This window comes from Zerene cesonia, chromosome 1 (assembly GCF_012273895.1).
Source record: "Zerene cesonia ecotype Mississippi chromosome 1, Zerene_cesonia_1.1, whole genome shotgun sequence".
Lineage (NCBI taxonomy): Eukaryota > Metazoa > Arthropoda > Insecta > Lepidoptera > Pieridae > Zerene > Zerene cesonia.
This window is the reverse complement of record NC_052102.1, coordinates 916,460-933,792: the sequence shown is the minus strand read 5'-3', so window position 1 is coordinate 933,792 and position 17,333 is coordinate 916,460. Positions and strand designations below refer to the sequence as shown.

At 38.2% G+C, this 17,333-nt stretch overlaps 1 protein-coding gene across 1 annotated transcript in view; it reads right to left on the bottom strand.

Moving 5' to 3' along the window:
* LOC119829464 (transmembrane protein KIAA1109) overlaps nucleotides 1–16,966 on the bottom strand; it is a 39,808-nt gene extending 22,842 nt beyond the window's left edge. Inside the window, exons 1-19 of the mRNA XM_038352019.1 lie at nucleotides 16,808–16,966; nucleotides 16,485–16,708; nucleotides 14,177–14,320; nucleotides 8,893–14,034; nucleotides 8,674–8,819; nucleotides 7,995–8,479; nucleotides 7,593–7,773; nucleotides 7,140–7,301; nucleotides 6,382–6,507; nucleotides 5,077–5,182; nucleotides 4,434–4,487; nucleotides 3,488–3,580; nucleotides 2,943–3,085; nucleotides 2,593–2,779; nucleotides 2,119–2,268; nucleotides 1,544–1,755; nucleotides 1,195–1,336; nucleotides 819–1,025; nucleotides 7–104 (exon numbers count right to left, since the gene is read on the bottom strand). Of these exons, the coding sequence (XP_038207947.1) occupies nucleotides 7–104; nucleotides 819–1,025; nucleotides 1,195–1,336; nucleotides 1,544–1,755; nucleotides 2,119–2,268; nucleotides 2,593–2,779; nucleotides 2,943–3,085; nucleotides 3,488–3,580; nucleotides 4,434–4,487; nucleotides 5,077–5,182; nucleotides 6,382–6,507; nucleotides 7,140–7,301; nucleotides 7,593–7,773; nucleotides 7,995–8,479; nucleotides 8,674–8,819; nucleotides 8,893–14,034; nucleotides 14,177–14,320; nucleotides 16,485–16,708; nucleotides 16,808–16,809 (8,004 nt within the window). The 5' untranslated portion in view covers nucleotides 16,810–16,966. The remainder of the gene's footprint in view (nucleotides 1–6; nucleotides 105–818; nucleotides 1,026–1,194; nucleotides 1,337–1,543; nucleotides 1,756–2,118; nucleotides 2,269–2,592; nucleotides 2,780–2,942; nucleotides 3,086–3,487; nucleotides 3,581–4,433; nucleotides 4,488–5,076; nucleotides 5,183–6,381; nucleotides 6,508–7,139; nucleotides 7,302–7,592; nucleotides 7,774–7,994; nucleotides 8,480–8,673; nucleotides 8,820–8,892; nucleotides 14,035–14,176; nucleotides 14,321–16,484; nucleotides 16,709–16,807) is intronic.
* Between the last annotated feature and the right edge of the window lie 367 nt (nucleotides 16,967–17,333).

Below are 17,333 nucleotides of genomic sequence, written 5' to 3'. Positions count from 1 at the left end.
GGGGGCGGGGGCGGGGGACGGGGGCAGGGCGGCGCCCGCCTCCACGCCGCCCACCCGCGCGCCGTACAGCGGCGTGTGCGCGCCCTCGTTCAACGAGCTGTAGCCTGTGTGTACGATTTACTTTGGGTTCAATTGATTATGTTTTGAAAAAGTTATTCGTATGTAACACTAGCTGCGCCCCGCGGTTTCACCCGCGTAAGTCCGTATCCCGTAGGAATAACGGGATAAAAAGTTCAGTTTTTCAGCTGTCTACGTATCAAATCTCATTGCATTCGGTTCAGTAGTTTTTACGTGAAAGAGCAACAAACACACACACATTCTTACAAACTTTCGCATTTATAATATTAAGTAGGAAAGTAGGATAGCAGGATGTTCATTAATGTTCATGCAATATCAACGCACGCATTTAATCTTTTAGAATCGACGTCGATTTTTTCTGTAAACTTCTTATGTAAGAATACGCGTGCTGCAATAAGACGTAATTGATGGACGTGCCGTGTGCTGTGTAAACACTCCCTGACACATAATTAATAATTATTTTGAACAAAAAATAACTCCTCCTACAAATGGTCAAAACTAGATCAAATTAAAATAGGACCAGACGGAAGACACCAGATTATAAATAAATAAAAATCCTTTAATATCGGTTAATCCCATCAAAGTTTAAGAGAAAACAAAATAAAAAAAATACAGTTAAATTCAGCTCCTCCTTTTTTTGAAGTCGATCCAAAACGAATACATAAACAATTAATTGCAAAACCATTGAAGAGATCAGTAAAAAATATGAATTATTAAATTTGACCCTCATACACCCTTACCAAGTTTACCCTTAACGCTCTTGCCAGTGGAGCGCAATTTCTGCGCGAAGGACTGCGGGCGCGGCCTCGGCGGAGGGCTCATGTCCTTCTCCGAGCTAGTTTCAGGCCCAGGCGTGGCGGGCAGGTCCCATTTGGAGCCCAGCCCCGCGTACTGGCTGTCCTTGTCTAATGAAGTCACGCTTACGAGGTTCTCGCGGTACTCTGAAACTGCAAGATACAGGCAAGTGAAGTGCTATAATTCCGAAAATAATAAATCAAAGCTATTATTTACAGTGATGGCGGTGCTTCCGCTTAAGTATAATGTTATTTTATTTCATACAACAATCATATTTTGGTCCTTCGAGCCAAAGCTGAACATAGATAAGCGAGCACGGACCCGAGACGCGGTGCGAGTGCGAGTGTGAGCGCGCGCGCGGGCGCGGGCGGGCCGTGCGCGCGCGCAGCTCGCTGTGCGTGTCCTTCACGTTCTGGTACATGTTGCTGATCTGGTGCAGCAGCCGCAGCAGCGGCATGTTCACCTGCACACAAGGCATTAGTTTAAAAGTATTAAGTATTAACTTCAACAAGGTACCACAAATATGCAATTTTAAAAAAATATGCAAAATAATCTAAGTCTAGGTCTAAATTTTTTCGACAAATCACAAACAATCGAAGAAATGGTCTACAACGTGTATAACATTCATTTCATTGGGCATACAGGAAGTATTTGGTAACAAAGAGCTTACCTGTTGCGAAATAAACCGTATGCTCAGATTACAGTTGATCATGGTGCTTATATGTTTCTTCAGCTGTCCCCGGGAGATATAAACGACGTTCTGCTTCTGCACTAGCTCGTCCACGGCCATGTCGGCCACTTTCTTCACGAGCACATCGATGGATATCTTCTCGCAGAGGAACGCGGGGCTCTCAGCCGCCATGTCCGGTTGGCTTTGCGGTGCTGGAGTGCGGAAAAAATAAAATACATTTATTTGAATTGATGTGCTGTACTAATTATTATTACCAAAAATATGATTCCACTTTTGGGGATTTTTAACAAAATTTTGACCTCAATGATAACTATAGGTTTAATAAACATAATAAGATACAACAGAAATCTAAATAGTCTCAAATAACCCAAAAGCTCCGATAGCCAATTATAGTTTTCTTTTTTTTATCTCTACATCTTATTTATATCTATTTTGTAATTAAGTTTCTTAAGTTAATTTTGTAATACTATGTATTAACCTATGTAACGTATATATATAAACCTCCTGCTCTCGACGTATAAACGAACCAAACGTATCACCTCCCAAGCCCATACCTTTCCCCTTCCCCTTAGCGTGGCGGCCGAGCTCGCTGACGACGATGTGCACGCGCAGCGCGTCGAGCCAGCCCGCCAGCGACACGGAGCAGCCGAGCGCCTCGAGCCCCGCGTTGCCGCCGCTGCCGCCGCCGCTGTCTTTGGCCTCGCCTGTCAAATTCATGGTTTAGGATCCGGCTCGAAGGACCAAGTGGCCTATGACTTCAGTAGTCTTACGGCCGTTTGCAATATCGTCGAGATCTTCGGTAACTAAACTTGGATTTCACAATCAAGGATAAGTGCTATCCAACATGACCACGGATACATAGCATTTACCATGGGTACGACAAAAATCTAAGCCACCCCCCTCAGTCTCGTCACTGATCGTAGTATTTTACTTACAGATATAAACGGGTTACGTAATATAGGTCCGTTCGCTTATTCCTCCCTGCATTGTTTTTTTTTTTTGCTAAAGCGTTCACAAACCAAACTTACCCTTTCCCTGAGCGACCTGGTGGGGCGACACCCCCAAAGCGGCAAGGAACGGTTGAAACACCAGGTGTGCGTCGAGCAACATGAGAGACCCTTGCAGGGGATACAGGCTGCAGGCCGGCAAAGACTGCGCCACCACACGTGGGTTCATTTTGGATGCTGGGATCATTGGCTTCTTACTCTTTGGCTCCTGCAAGTTGCAAGATAATAAATTGAAGTTTTATTTTTTTAATCTGCATAATAAATTGTAGACATTTATCTATACATTTGGACTAAGAATAATACATTAAATTATTAATTTACCAACTTACGCCACGCATATAATGTGAAGGTTAATAAATACTTATACATACAACTTTAATAGGTTCCTGTTTCGCCATCCACTGATACAGATCCTCTCTTGCGCGGTCAGCTGTTATGTTATCCTGACTGCCTTGAGAGTACAGGGATGGGTTCGAACCTACAGTTGGCAGATCCTCTTTCAACGTCCCATAATCTGTGAGTTATTGAACAAGCATACGTTATATGTAAGGTATAAAATATAGTACATAACTTATTATCTAAAACATTAAACCCATGATACTTAGTTCTACTACACATCCCGCACTAACTACTTCTATATTTCCACCGTGATAAGCATAATTCCACTAAGCCCAAATAAATCTAATTGACAATAACAATGACCATTTCTACGACATTGGGGTTGGGTTGCTAGGCATCTCTTCCCCACCAGTACACGTCGGCGATAAAACACAAATCGAACCAATTTTGTTATTGCGTTCAGTAACTGGGAATGCTAACGACATTGAAACGCAACGATCTTGAAATGAACTGATAACGACTCCCAAATAATATTTTGTTTAAAATATATATTATGAGGTATGTGAAAGCGACTCACTAGCAATCGCATCATCTTGGAATGGCGTCTTCCTCGTGGAGAAAGGCAACGACGGGAATACGAGGCTCGCACGACTGCTTTGCGCCGCGCGGACTGTACCCATACATACATACATACATATAACATATATATAACGTCATAAAGCGTGTGATTAACCAGACCACGAATAATGAATGTCTGTGTACATTGTCTGTTACATTTTTTAAAACTGATTTTGATGAGATGTAAAATCAGAATAGAGATTATATTTGTGAACAGTTATTGTTGCGTTTAGTCACAATTGACTAGTCTGTGTGTGACTTTTTGATTTTAATGTGTGTTTATAACAAATAAAATCATACATAGAGGGGTACATCACTCAAACGTTTTGTTACCTTTGAACAAATCATGAATTATAGTAACGTGAACAAAAAAAAGTGTAGTTATAAGTGCTAATAATGTAAAGCTTATAAAAATATGAATAGGTAAGCCGGATAATAAGATACCCATAGCGACATACATAGTAGGCACATATTAAGCATTAGGTTAAAGCAATGAAAGATCCCAGATAATAATATATTTAATAATAATATGAGTTGGTTATAATGCAAAGCGAATGATGTGCGCCACGCTGTGTATTAGCCACAACAAAAAAATAGAACGCATTTTAAATTTGCATTTGGTGAAAATCCTTTGTTCCAATTCTTGGTCATAAACAACTTCAAATAGACCTCAAAGTTTCGATCCAACCACTGATTATGTACCTTATTTATATGCAAAACGATTTCTTTTTATATCTTACAATATTTGCAGTAATAACCTTTACCACAGTTATTATTACTTCTATTTTAAATAATATAAAAGAAAGACCTTTAATTTAAGACCAACATTTCCAATTTAAAATGGTAAAAAAATAAAGAATTCGGAACAAAAGCGTCACAAAACACAAATCCGTTATCGTACGCACCGGAGGGCGGCGTGGAGGGGTAGGAGTGCGGGCGACAAGCCGACCGCACAGCCGCTTGACAACACAACCGAAACGTTAGTGCTATGCGACCATCTCACATGTTCGTATGGTATATGCTATGCTCCACACCACGAAATGCAGTATGCAGATAGTTAATTAAAATAGAAGTTAATTAAAAACAATTGCAATCGTTTTTTAACATAGTTTTTAAAGTAAACAAACTCGAACTCTATTCTTATTTCTATTTTATTCTCGAATCTGGTCTATTTTAAATGCAAACTTGGAAATATCATTTTTTTTCACACTTTATGCATAACATGGTATGGAACACTGCGCAGTCGTTTGAATATAAAACATTACGTTTTATAATTATTTTGCCATATCAACGTCACATGTTAATGAAGCAATTTCAACCTTAAATATAATGATTTAAGAATCGTTTTTAAAAAATAACTTTTGCCAGTATATATATAAGGTTTAGATGTTAATGAAATAAAATATCAATTTCTATTCTAGAGTTATTAAATTAGTTTTTTTGTTTACTGCGCGCCAATTATATAAATGCAATGTTAAAATATATTGTTAATGATTTAATATTTGTGAAAAAAAAAATTTAGTTTAATTTTACATAATATATACATACCTGGCAATGTAGTAGCTAACTTATCGGGTTCCATATTTAACAGAAGACAGTTTTCGTCGAGTCCTTCATTATCGAATTGATACTCCTGCCATCCCTCTACTGAATCCTGTGAAATTCGTAGATATGTATAAAAGACCGTCTTATCTGGATTTACACTTAAAAACATTACATAATTTCATAGTTATTAGGATTAAAAGATTATGTTAGACAATAACAATAAAAAAATAAATAAAAAATTTAAATAACCCCCGACCCCTGTTGTTTCTATAAGTAGGCTAAAGATATCAACCAACTTTCTCATCATACGAAGCTGTTGAAGACCCCACCCGAGGCTATTTGCACTCGGTTAATCTACCCACTTTCACCCCCTACAACTTTTAAACGGTTCAACCGATTTTCATCAAACATATCTAAAAACACTAGCACACAAGTCACCTTTAATACAAAAAATTACATTGAAATCAATGAATCCGCTCGCGAGTTATGATGCCACAGATAGACAGACACACACGTCGAACTTATAACACCTTTTTGCGTCGGGGGTTAAAAAACAGACGCATCGCCTAATTCTGCAACCCACTGCATTATAGCTACGGCATCAATTTCTATATTCATTGTTTGTTAAATTGTGCAGGTTGTTTTTATTTTAAACTATGAACTATTTTATAACAATATTATTTTTTAAACAAAATACTAAAACTTAATTTTAATGGGACGACACGGGAGGCATCAGTTATCATATAAAAAAGAACACCAAAATCGGTTCACCCATCAAAAAATTCAGTCGGATTCAGTCGGACAACCCCTTTTTCGAAGTTGGTTGAAACTAAAAAAAGGTGTGTGAGCGATTCACACACGATAGAAGTGAAACTTCAATAAATCGACAAAAGAATGAGATGAATATATATAAAATATAAAATAGTATGTATATTTCTGTCTCATTCTTTACCGACTTCATTCTACACATTTTTGTATTTCTGACTCTTACCTGTCGTTTTTTCCGTTGCATCAGGTTTGAAATCACAACGATTCTAAAGAAGTTTCACTTTAAAAATAAATGTATGTCTAATTATTTATTTATTTATTTATGCTTTATTGTTTTGGAATAATAACAAATTGAGACTTAACCTAGGGAACATTATCACAAGTGGCGGTCTTATCGCTAAATAGCGATTTCTTCCAGACAACCGGTTGTACTGAGAGAAGTTAAAATAGAGGATAGGAGTAGGGAAGAGCATAAATATATATATATATATACAACGAAAAAAAAAAATAAATAAAATTTCTTATCTCTCTTTTTCATACCTCAATTAGATCCGGCAAGGCGAATGTAACAGCCACCGGTTTCATCACTTTGCTCTTGTAGCTGTGCTCCAGCAGCAGCGGCGTGTACAGGATGTTCTTCCATTGCCTCGTTAGAACGATCACACCCTATAAATATTTTACTTTATAATTTTGAAGTGATAACTTCTCTTGGTAGGTAAACCGTTTCGTTACGTAACGCGTTCACTATTGTTTTTATAGCATACATTTTACGAATTTTCTTACAAAATATTTGCAATATCTTAAAACACTAACGGGTTTTCCACGAACTCATTTTTAGCACAGTGCAAACATTGACATTTTTTTTTTTTTTTTATGTCAGCGGACAACTGAGGCTGGTGGTTCGCCTGATGGTAAGCGATCACCACCGCCCACATTCGCAATGGTAGGACCTCTGCGAATGCGCTGCCCGCTTTATTGGGGTAAGGGAAAAGGAATGGATTAACGACTGGAAAGAAGGAATGGACTGGGATGGGTGAGGAAAAGGAAACGGGCCTCCGGCTCCCCCACACACCGTACAAAACACAGTGGCATGCCACTATTTCACGCCGATTTTTTCTGTGGGGGTGTGGTACTTCCCCGGTGCGGGCTGGCCCAATTCGTGCCGAAGCGTGCTCGACTCCCACAATAGGTTTGTTTAATAAAATTTTTCCATTTAATATTTATTTCTGTTTCTCCTGAGTCACCTGATACCATAGAGCGACTCATAAGAATAAAAATGTCTCAACACCCGCATATACCTGTCGCAAGGTCGACAACGAGGGCAGATGTCTCTCGGCCAGGTCGGCTTGCACCGCGGCCGCGTCCGCTTGCAACGCGTATCTTAGCAGTACAGCACACAGCTGCAGCGATGGCTCTTCGCGTAGCTGCTTCGCCATGGGTGTGTGACGACCGTAGCGACTCTGGAATAAAAGAAATAAATTTGTTTTTTTTTTAAATTCTACAAGCTTCTATTATTCAAATGCAATAAAAAAAATAAAGGCACTAAAAGCTTCTAAATATAAAAAACCGCAAACAGTAGTGCATAGCTTTTTATTTTCACTAGTCACGTTAGTAACGGGGAGAAAGGTAAACCTTCAGTGCTCTACCACATTGAGAATCTATTTTGTCGCTCCCAACGTGCACAGCGTTTAGTGCAGTGATTGAGCGTGAAGAGAGTCGACACGAAGTGTAGGAGTCGGCGTCCCACCCACCTTGGGCAAAGTGTGGTGCGGCGCGCGGTCCAGCGCGGACGCCATGAGGCTGGCGGCGGTGGCGGCGAGGCGGCGCGCGCGCGCGCGGTACATGCCCACCACGCGGATGCCGAGCCGGTTGCACGGGTTCATCCACGCGTTGATGGCCGGCGACGCCGTGCTCAACAGGTTCCAGTCCAGCCTGCGGACATGAGGGGGCACATGCGAAACAAACGAATGGTATGCGAGAACACAAGGCTAAACGATGTAAAATAATCAAATAGTCATGGGGACACGTTGACTTAACGTTTGAAAAATAAAGCAAAAGTACTATATGTACCTACGATCAAAATTATCTATGGTTTGGAAATTATGGTTTTCTAGAAACTGTGATTTTTACTACAGCGAACGGTAGAAACTCACCGGGTATAATCAATCTTTTTAGTAATCGGCGTGCGAGGCGGTGCAGCGAAGTTAAACCAGACAACTTTCAGATCTATCGAGCATGACGTCGTGTTCCCGTTGTCCTTAGCGGGTACTATGGTGGTGCAACTGTCATTTGAAGGCTCTTCAGGCCCTGGAGTGCTCGGTTCTGGTGGGGGAGGGACAGGCGGAGGTTGAGAACTGCTCAAATTCGGTGTACTCGGTTTAGAACTCGACTCCCGTTTCTTGAACAGATCTTCGAAACCGGAAGTTCGAATGCCTTTCTTCTCTTTCTCTGGCTTCAACTCCTCTGCTGATTTTACCGACTCCCGGCAGCTTTCGTTGTCAGCAATAACGGGTTTCTTCTCCTCGTTTGGTTTGTGCGAAGTCGAATGGTTGGACACCTTCACTGACACACCTTCGAGGCCACATTCGAACATGACGTAGCCAATTGAATTCTCTTTTTGACCCTCTGCAGCACCATTCTGACAACACATTAAAAGTATAAATTATAATACACAATGATAAAAAGAATTATTATTATGTCACTACAACAATTCTGGTCATCATCCGACAAGCGCACAGACATTAGGTCGAAAAACATTACACTCCTTCAGTTAGCCGGGTAAAAATTCAGAAATATGTAACTGTAAATAAGATGATTAAATTTTACACTTACCACTGATTCACTTCCTCTGGCATTAGAATCAATTCTAACGAATTTAAAGGCGACTTTAGAATGTTGAGATGGAATACCCGTTATTGTAGCATCTTTCAATTGAGATGATTCGTTACGAATTCGTCGCAGCTGGCCATGTACTTTACCTACAAAAACAATATTATTTATTACATTTATTACATAACAAATTATTCACATTAATATAAAAAGACTACTTACCGACGGTCAATGTAACATTGGTGTCTTCACACTGTTGTTGTGAACTTTCAATAAACACGGGTTCTCCCTTTTCTGGTCCTCGTTTACGCCCTGAAGCTTGAGATATTAATGCTCTCGGTCCTTTCATTATGCCAAAAGATTTCTTACTTCCAAGAGTTCGCAATGTAGGTCTGTAATACAACTGTATTGATTCTAACGTCTTTCTCGAGCTGACGTATTTGGCCACAATATTTTCCATTGATACTCCAAACAATGAGACGCATGTAAGATCTTGTATGTTGTCCAAAGCAGAAAAAGATATCATATCCTCAACAACGGACGACTGTATGAGAATAATATTTACTTTAGGTACAGTCATTGTAGCTTGAATTTGTGTGTATATGGTCTCTTCATAAATGTTCGATTGAGGAATAGTAGCCAGTTTGCATTTATCGTCTTTATCTATAATGATACTTGATTCATTCCGAGCTTGCATTTGCGGCAACCAATTTAATACATGTTGCTTTTGCTTCAAAACATTGGATGATTCTACAGAGGAAATGCATAGGAGCCTCAAATGATTGATAACAGTGATTGGATGTACATTGGCTAATACGGGTGTAATTGATTCAACGAATTTCTGAGTGCTTTCTAATACAAGAGGAGTTAGCATTATATCAATTTCACCACGAAGCCTTATGAATAAGCCATTTTTGCTATCACTTGTGGTGGTTAATGTGGATGTTGTGCTTTTATCAGTATTGTTCTCTTGATTATCTTGTAGATTTTGTTGTAAATCCCACCAAGCTTGTGGGTATGGATGAGTTTTGATTTGGGAATTAAAGTGAGGTGGTAAATTTGCATATGGGCCATGTAAATTTTGATTGTTTTGTGCACTTTTCGAGATTAGTTTTAAAACGTTTACTTTGCCAAACGCCTCGAAGTTCGGAAGATACTTCTGTCCCACGTAAACTAGTGTCCCATCCTCTGCTCTTCTAAAAAGTGGTAGCGTGAATAAATCATTACCAGAGGGTAAGGAGCATGTAGACCAATTTGCGCATTTATACTGGGGTAAATTATGCATGTAGCTTGACATAAGTAGAGGAGAGTCTACTATGGGTTTATTCGTCTGCATATGCAAATTGACTAAAGTCATATCTTCTTGAGAGGAAATTGCCGATATAAATGAAGTTGAAGACACAGAACCGCTCTCCGAATCTGGTTGTACGCCACTTATATTGCTTATATTATCAGGACCATCCCTAACTTCTGACCTCGGTATGGATCCTGTCCACTTTTCACTACTAATATCATTAATGGCATATGAGTGTTTCTCTCTCGGATTACTATGGCGACTGCCGAAGGAATGTTTCAAGCTAGATGAGCGACTAGGAAACATGTCCTCGTCGGCAGAGAAGAATGCTTCTGAATGATTTTCGCTTGTTATGGACATAGTTCTTTGAACTTGTTGTGGTGTTATTTCTTCGTGCGGATGTTGTGAATTCAATGAATAGTGAGAATCCGAGACGGCCACACTTCTTGGAGGTACTTTCGGTACCGCAAATGGTTCATTGTCTGATTGGATATGTCTTCTTCCTGTAATATTCGGACTGTCCTTTACAATCCCACAGCTTAAAGCTAGTTTCGAATCTGAAACGCTACTCTCCATTTGAGGAACATTTAAAACTGTTTTGTTCAGTTTTGAATCACTATCAATTTTCGAACTGCCCAAAGGGGCTGTGGAGTCTACCAAACGTGCATATGGAACGTCACTTTTTGTGCTCGATACCAAGATGTTATTGCTTGCTTTATTCACACTTGTGTAGGAAAAACGCCTAGTCAAACTTCTTCTGTCCGTTGTTTGCGGTGATTTGTTCAGATTTTGGGGCAATGGCGAAGGAATGAGTGTTGAGACGTTAGTAGGTTGCAAGCAAACATTTAAGCTGTTGTAAGGTGGCGTGTGGAACACCAGTTGGCCAGGATGTAACAAGCTTTGTCCATAACCATATTCTCCGGGTGATGTTTCTATAACATTGAACATGGCTATATTGACACCCTCTTGTAAATCGGCGGGACACGGTTTGAAAAAATTTGCACCATTTCTATTTGAACCGAAAAAGGCACACCCACCATTACAGCCGCACTGAGAACCCTTGCCTTCATTCGGCCAGAGGAACCATAATCTTTTGAATTTATCATCATGAGTCTTCAAGAATTTCTGTTGTACGAGATGAACATTTTTGGGACTCTGTGGTAGCGATGACGCAGCTTCAATCAATACGGGACCCAATGCAACAGAACCAACGCCCACCCAATTTTCACTTTCTGGTAATTTACTCTGTGGCGGTACATTGTTACTAGTTCCACTACCATTTGAATTATGGTAGCTATTTGTTTGCATATTTGTTTGGGTAAAAAGAGCAAGTTTAATGTTAGGCAGCAGACCGGTAATCCCAGTACCGCAGCCAGATCCGTGTAGATTGCAAAATGAGAGTCTTATGGGAGATATCCAAGACTGTAGAGTAGTATTGGAATCTGCGATGTACAAATCAACGAGGTCGATGGCTACTCGTATCATTCGATATTTTATCTCGTTTGCCGTGGGACACCTATACTTTAATGTAATATCTGTTTCTGGGCATAAAACCTTGTTTAAGCCATGGTGGCATTGTTTAACGGAATTCGGTGGAATTAATTCATTCTCATTGTCGCAAATTAGTAACAGGAATGTCTCTAGCGACGACACGACTTGGTATAACTGAGGTAGAGTCATTCGTCCAGTCAATTGGCCTAATTGCAGCTCCATCATCCAAGCATATTCGACGGTTTCCTCTTCTACGGAGCGGTTTGTGTCACTGAAAAATCCATTGCCTCTTAATTGAAACGACGAAAGCATTAAATGCCCTTGTTGAAGCGCACTAGAATTTGTGCTACCGTTGACCACGGGTCGTGACATATTATTTGCCGATATGAGTATCGAAGGACTCAACAGAAGCTGAAGTTTTGTCTCTCTAAATCTTTTATCCATTTCAAAACCAAACCTTTCGATTAAAATTACTGGGCAGGTGGGTTCGTTTTCACTACAATTTTTTACCAAATGAGCTTGAATGTCATGGATTATGATAGAAACGCTTACGTCTAGCGGTCTACACTTACGCGGGTCAAAAGGACCTTTACTTGAATCGGTCGAATCATCCATTGATATCTCAGAATGTTGATTAATACTGCTTCTGTCGTTTAGTTTTGTGGTATTTTCACTGGCCCAATAATACGTTCCAGTTGTGGGCGCTTTTTGCATATCTGTAAATGTTTGATCTTCACCAAAAATATTCTCCAACAAATTCATAAAACTTGTGATGATGGTTCCATACGCCAGCAGAACTGATGGACCCACTTCGAGCTCCACACTCACTTTGTCGGGCGGAAGTGTTGTTCTGTCGAAGTTGTTGCCATCCACGGCCCAATTCAGTTGCGGTTGTTTTCGCATTCTAGGTATTCTCATGGGAGACAGTAAAATTTCTTCTTTCTCAGGTGTTGTTATGTCCGCTTGAGGCTCCGGGCCAAGTGGTGGGATAGGGTGGTAATTGTACCGAACACTCAAAGCAACTATCGGAACAGACCAACAGTCGACCCATCCTTGTGATTTTACACATTTTCTTCGCCATTTGGATGCCCTCAATCTGCTCGGCACCAATTTCATATTCTTGTCAATCGATAAAAGCAATAACCTTGAGGTGTTGACTTCAGGCAAGTATAAACTCATATCTACTGCTTCTCCTTGTACCCAGATCTTTAGCGGAATTACGTCAGGTAGGAAATCAACAAATGGCAAATCGAAAGAGACATCTAAGAGATCTCCACAAAAAGCGACGTGATTATTTTCTTGATTCGTTGAGCTGCAGTCAATCCAGTTGTACTGATTACTAACTGTAACAACTTCACATTCTTTGAGCAGCAATGATATCTTCCATGTGTATGGCACAAAGTGCAGAATATCTGGGCGCGCCTTACTTGCCCAGTCGTTGGTCAGATCCTGGAAAAAATCTATGTGTGTGTACACAAAATGGGCAGTTGCTTTGCACCCAGTAAGGGAAAGTTGCCAACACTGGTGGTGATTCCAAATCAGAGGGTAGTGACATTTCACAGTATATTCCAGAGTTTCACTCTCGGCTAAACTTCTATATTGAAGACTCGTTGTTGCTTCCAAGTGTAGCAATTGACCCGTTATTTTCGTTGTATAGCCATCTTGAAGAACAATCCACGGCAACGTCACTTCTAAGTATGATCCCGCACCAACATTGATATGTACTGCATTTGTTTCTTTATTTTTGGTAAACAAAATATCGATAGTGGCTTCGTTGAGTGTTGATAGGCGAATATCGAAAGACTGCATTTGTCTTCTATCGCCGGGTTTTGGCTGGGGAGTGACTTCTAAACTTTTATAATTCGGTGGGAAAAAGAATTTGAATAGATGGTCCCTCTGCCGATCAGCCCATGGGCCGTAGCTAAAATCGGTTCCTTTACCGCATTTGATATCAACACCCCATATCGGCGGAGCAGACTCCACAATATCACCATTAGCTAATTGAAGCAAAACTGGTTCTTCAGGAACTAGACCTGGTTCATCCATATAGAAATAGACTTCGATGTAGTTTGAGCTCATCACAACAAAGCCTTCTCCCATATACCGAGGGGGTTCATCAACCATTGCTGTGTAATTTGGACTAGGGGCTAGGATAACTTTGCAATTTTCGGCTTTAGCTTTTACAAAGTGCATGAGATGGTCTAAACTGGATGCAGGTGGTTTAGTACTATACATTAAATGAGCTTCTTCCACACTGATAGACAATGTTGTTGGGACTAAGCGATTTCCGAAAACCACTCGACCTGTACATACATCGATCTTAATAACTGGGATGAGATCTCGCCAAGTTCTAGCCATTGCAGCTTCAGATCTAACGGTATCTTGGGCGCGTCTTTTCTTTTCGTTTGCATCATTCATGGCTTTGTCTTGATCAGTTGAGTCATCGCCATGTGGTTGTTTAATAACGGGATCTAAACCGAAAATTTTCTCGAGTTCGTGATATAATTCGCATCTATTGTAGAAGTGTAATTCGAAACCATTTAACATTATCGATAGGCGAGTATCAGAATGTGACAAATCTGTGAACATAAGTATTCATAAAATATGGGTTTCGTTTTTATTTCATACATTTCATGTAATATTATATTCGCAGGCAGCAGTAAAACATTATGTTGACAAGCAAACTATATTAAAAATAATACAGCATAGATATAATCTCACCTTCAGAAACATCTTTAGGTACATATGAACGCCACCACCTAAATATTAGGTAACCATCTTGAATTCTCAGAGTGTAGTCGTAATTAATGTAAACAATATCCCGAAACATTATTTTACCAGAGAGAGCATTAAGAGTAAAAGAACCTGAAATAGCAAAATTCATGAGTATTTGTTGCCATAATTTTACACTGAAATAAAATCTTTATTGGAGGAAAAATATTGTTTTGTCAAGTTCACCCAGTACGTAAATAACTTTGATGAGTATATATTATAATAAAAAAAGCATGAGATCTTAACAATGTCATTTTCATATTTTTAGAATGGTAAGGTTTACTTAGTTTCATTGTCTGGACTGTTTAAACAATTAAATTATTAATGTTCACAAAATTATACAATCTGTAGTTTTTTGTAATCTATTGGATTGTTTTATCCAATAGCGTACTTCAAAAACCGACTGTACTTTCTGTGTTTCACCAAAACAAAACAATAAAATAAATTTAATCATGCAGCAGGAATTAAAACTGCGTCTTTTGCACTAACATATGCCGACAACAAATAAACTATACTTTAGAAGAATATTACTCATGGAAGGGGTGGCCAAGCATGAAAAGCATATTGTGGTAAGAAATGTCTTCTGTTTATTATTTTATTTTTTATTACTATAAAAAAACAGGGCTATGAAAATACTCAAGCATGTTAGATTTTGATATTTTAAATGTTCTAGCATTTCACTGAAATAAGTAAATACATAAAATAATAATTTAGATGATAATTTCATGGCTATAACGGGTACAAAAAAAATTTTACTTGAGAGTGCCACATACAGATATGAAGGACACAACATAAGAAGCCAAAATATCACTAATCTAATGATTTGAGTGTAAAGGATTATCAATATAAAATATTTTTAATTTTCTGCACTTTTCTGAGTGTATATATGCACTAATATAAACTACTCATACTATCTGGAGGTACTAAGCACTAGGTAAGGCCCCTTCTATTATATTAATCTGACACACTCAAGTTAATCCCAAATTCCACTCTTGGGCTCCCCTACAATATATAAACAGTACATGGAGCCTTATACTAACTCTATGAGCTTAATAAATATATTTTTTTGTCACAGTCGGCAATGGAGCTGGTGGGATGCCTGATGGTAAGACTCTACAACCACCCATGAACATTTGGAGAGGTATAAGGTCCTTTACAGACCTTATGCATCTACATATGTATTGCCGACTTTAAATTGGGAAGGGATTAAGAAATAATTGTTGAGAGGAATAAAGGAAAGGAATGGGAAGGGTAAGGAAAGGGATATGGACCTCCAGCTCCCCCACTCACCGAACTAAACACAGCAGAATGCTATTTCACACCCATCTTCCGTGCGGGTGTGGTACTTCCCCGGTGGCCCATTTCGTGCCAAATCATGCTCTACTACCACATACAAGCCTAGCCTTTCATAAACATTGATTAAAAATGATTGAATGATAATGCTTTGTGTTATAAATAAAATATTGATCAATAAACTTTAAACTTAAGCCGCAATTCCTATGGCTTCCTCTTCATTTGGATATTGATCAAAGAAATAATTCAACATAGATTTTAATCTTATCAACTTAATACAGTAATTACTTTAAATAAGTTATTTTTATAGTTTTTAAATGTTTATAAGTGGAATCTCTTAAACAATAAATGTAAGACCCAATGCTATACTCTGTTCAATTTAAGGTATCCTAAAAAAATATTCCATATAAAGTGATGACTGCATCTAGACTGGTAATCTCTAATATTAATAGGTAACTAAAATAAGTGTCAAGATATCATATCTTATCAAAAAAATAATTAAATGTATATAAGAGGTTTATATGTGGAAGTAAAATGATGAAAGAAATATACTACATGTTTCATAAATACCATTAACGATATTTAAAATATTTAATGATATTAATAGGTTTTGAAAATTTTATACTTTGTACCCTTATAAAAGCTAGTTATAATTTTTATTTATTTTCTTTTAAATATCATTTGAATAAAAATAAATACTTTTAAAAGAAAAGCTATAGCAGCAAATATTAAAATCTCAGGATGTTGTGTAGTTAAGATAAGCGAGACATCAAAAAAAAATCTGTAATGATCAAGATTTAACTTATGACCTTTTTTTTTACTTGAATAATAATATTCACATAGCTTCTAACAAATTGTCAAATTACTCTAACGCTCGTTTACTCACCTTTATCCTTGACATTGATTTTTACATTCTAGAGATAATTTGACTTCACCATTAAGACTAATTAGGAATGAAACTTACCAATTTTGAAATTTTCGTCTTGAAAGTAAAATCTATTGATCAACCTCGTTAATATGAATCCCAGAACTCGGCTGTTGTAGTAAGTTATATAAACTACCCATAGTACACTTGATATTAGGGATACAATCAAAAGGGCAAAGTTCCTGTCCATGGTAATCTTGCCGAAATCTATAGTTGCATTCCATCTTTCTGCTACCGGATCGAATGACCCGGTAAAGTTTTCCCTACAAACATGAAAAGCATTATATTCAATACAATAACAAGCCCTTTGTGTCACAAATTTGATAAACATCGTTAATAAAAACGCAATTAGTTGAACTTACATGTTGATAGCGTTGCTTCACTAATTTGTTTTCATTTTAAAACAGTATAGGAAATAAACACAGAATTATTAGAGGAAAACATTTCTCTTCACATCAATATTTTCTTCGCTAATTTATATTTCGTTTACTGATTACTTCCCATCGTTCCCCATCGGCCATCATAATTCTTACTTTTGACAAATGACAAGTGACAACCTAGAACTGACAGTTAACATATCATTTTGACATTTAAATTGACGCATTCAATAAAAATTTATTACTTTCCGGAGCTCTGTCTTACTCCCCCATTCAATTAATTTCTTATGATTGTTAAATTATTTGAAAGACACAAAATATATTCATATTATAACGTTGATAATAACCGAAAATGTAAGCTACAGTAAGTTAAATATGTTTAAAAATGCGCGCTAAAACTTGTCATATATCATGTGAATAATAATTTATAGGGTGATAAAATTTATAACATTGATGTAGTTTTGTTTGATATTGGCAATGTTTTACAACGAATAAATTAATTTATAATATA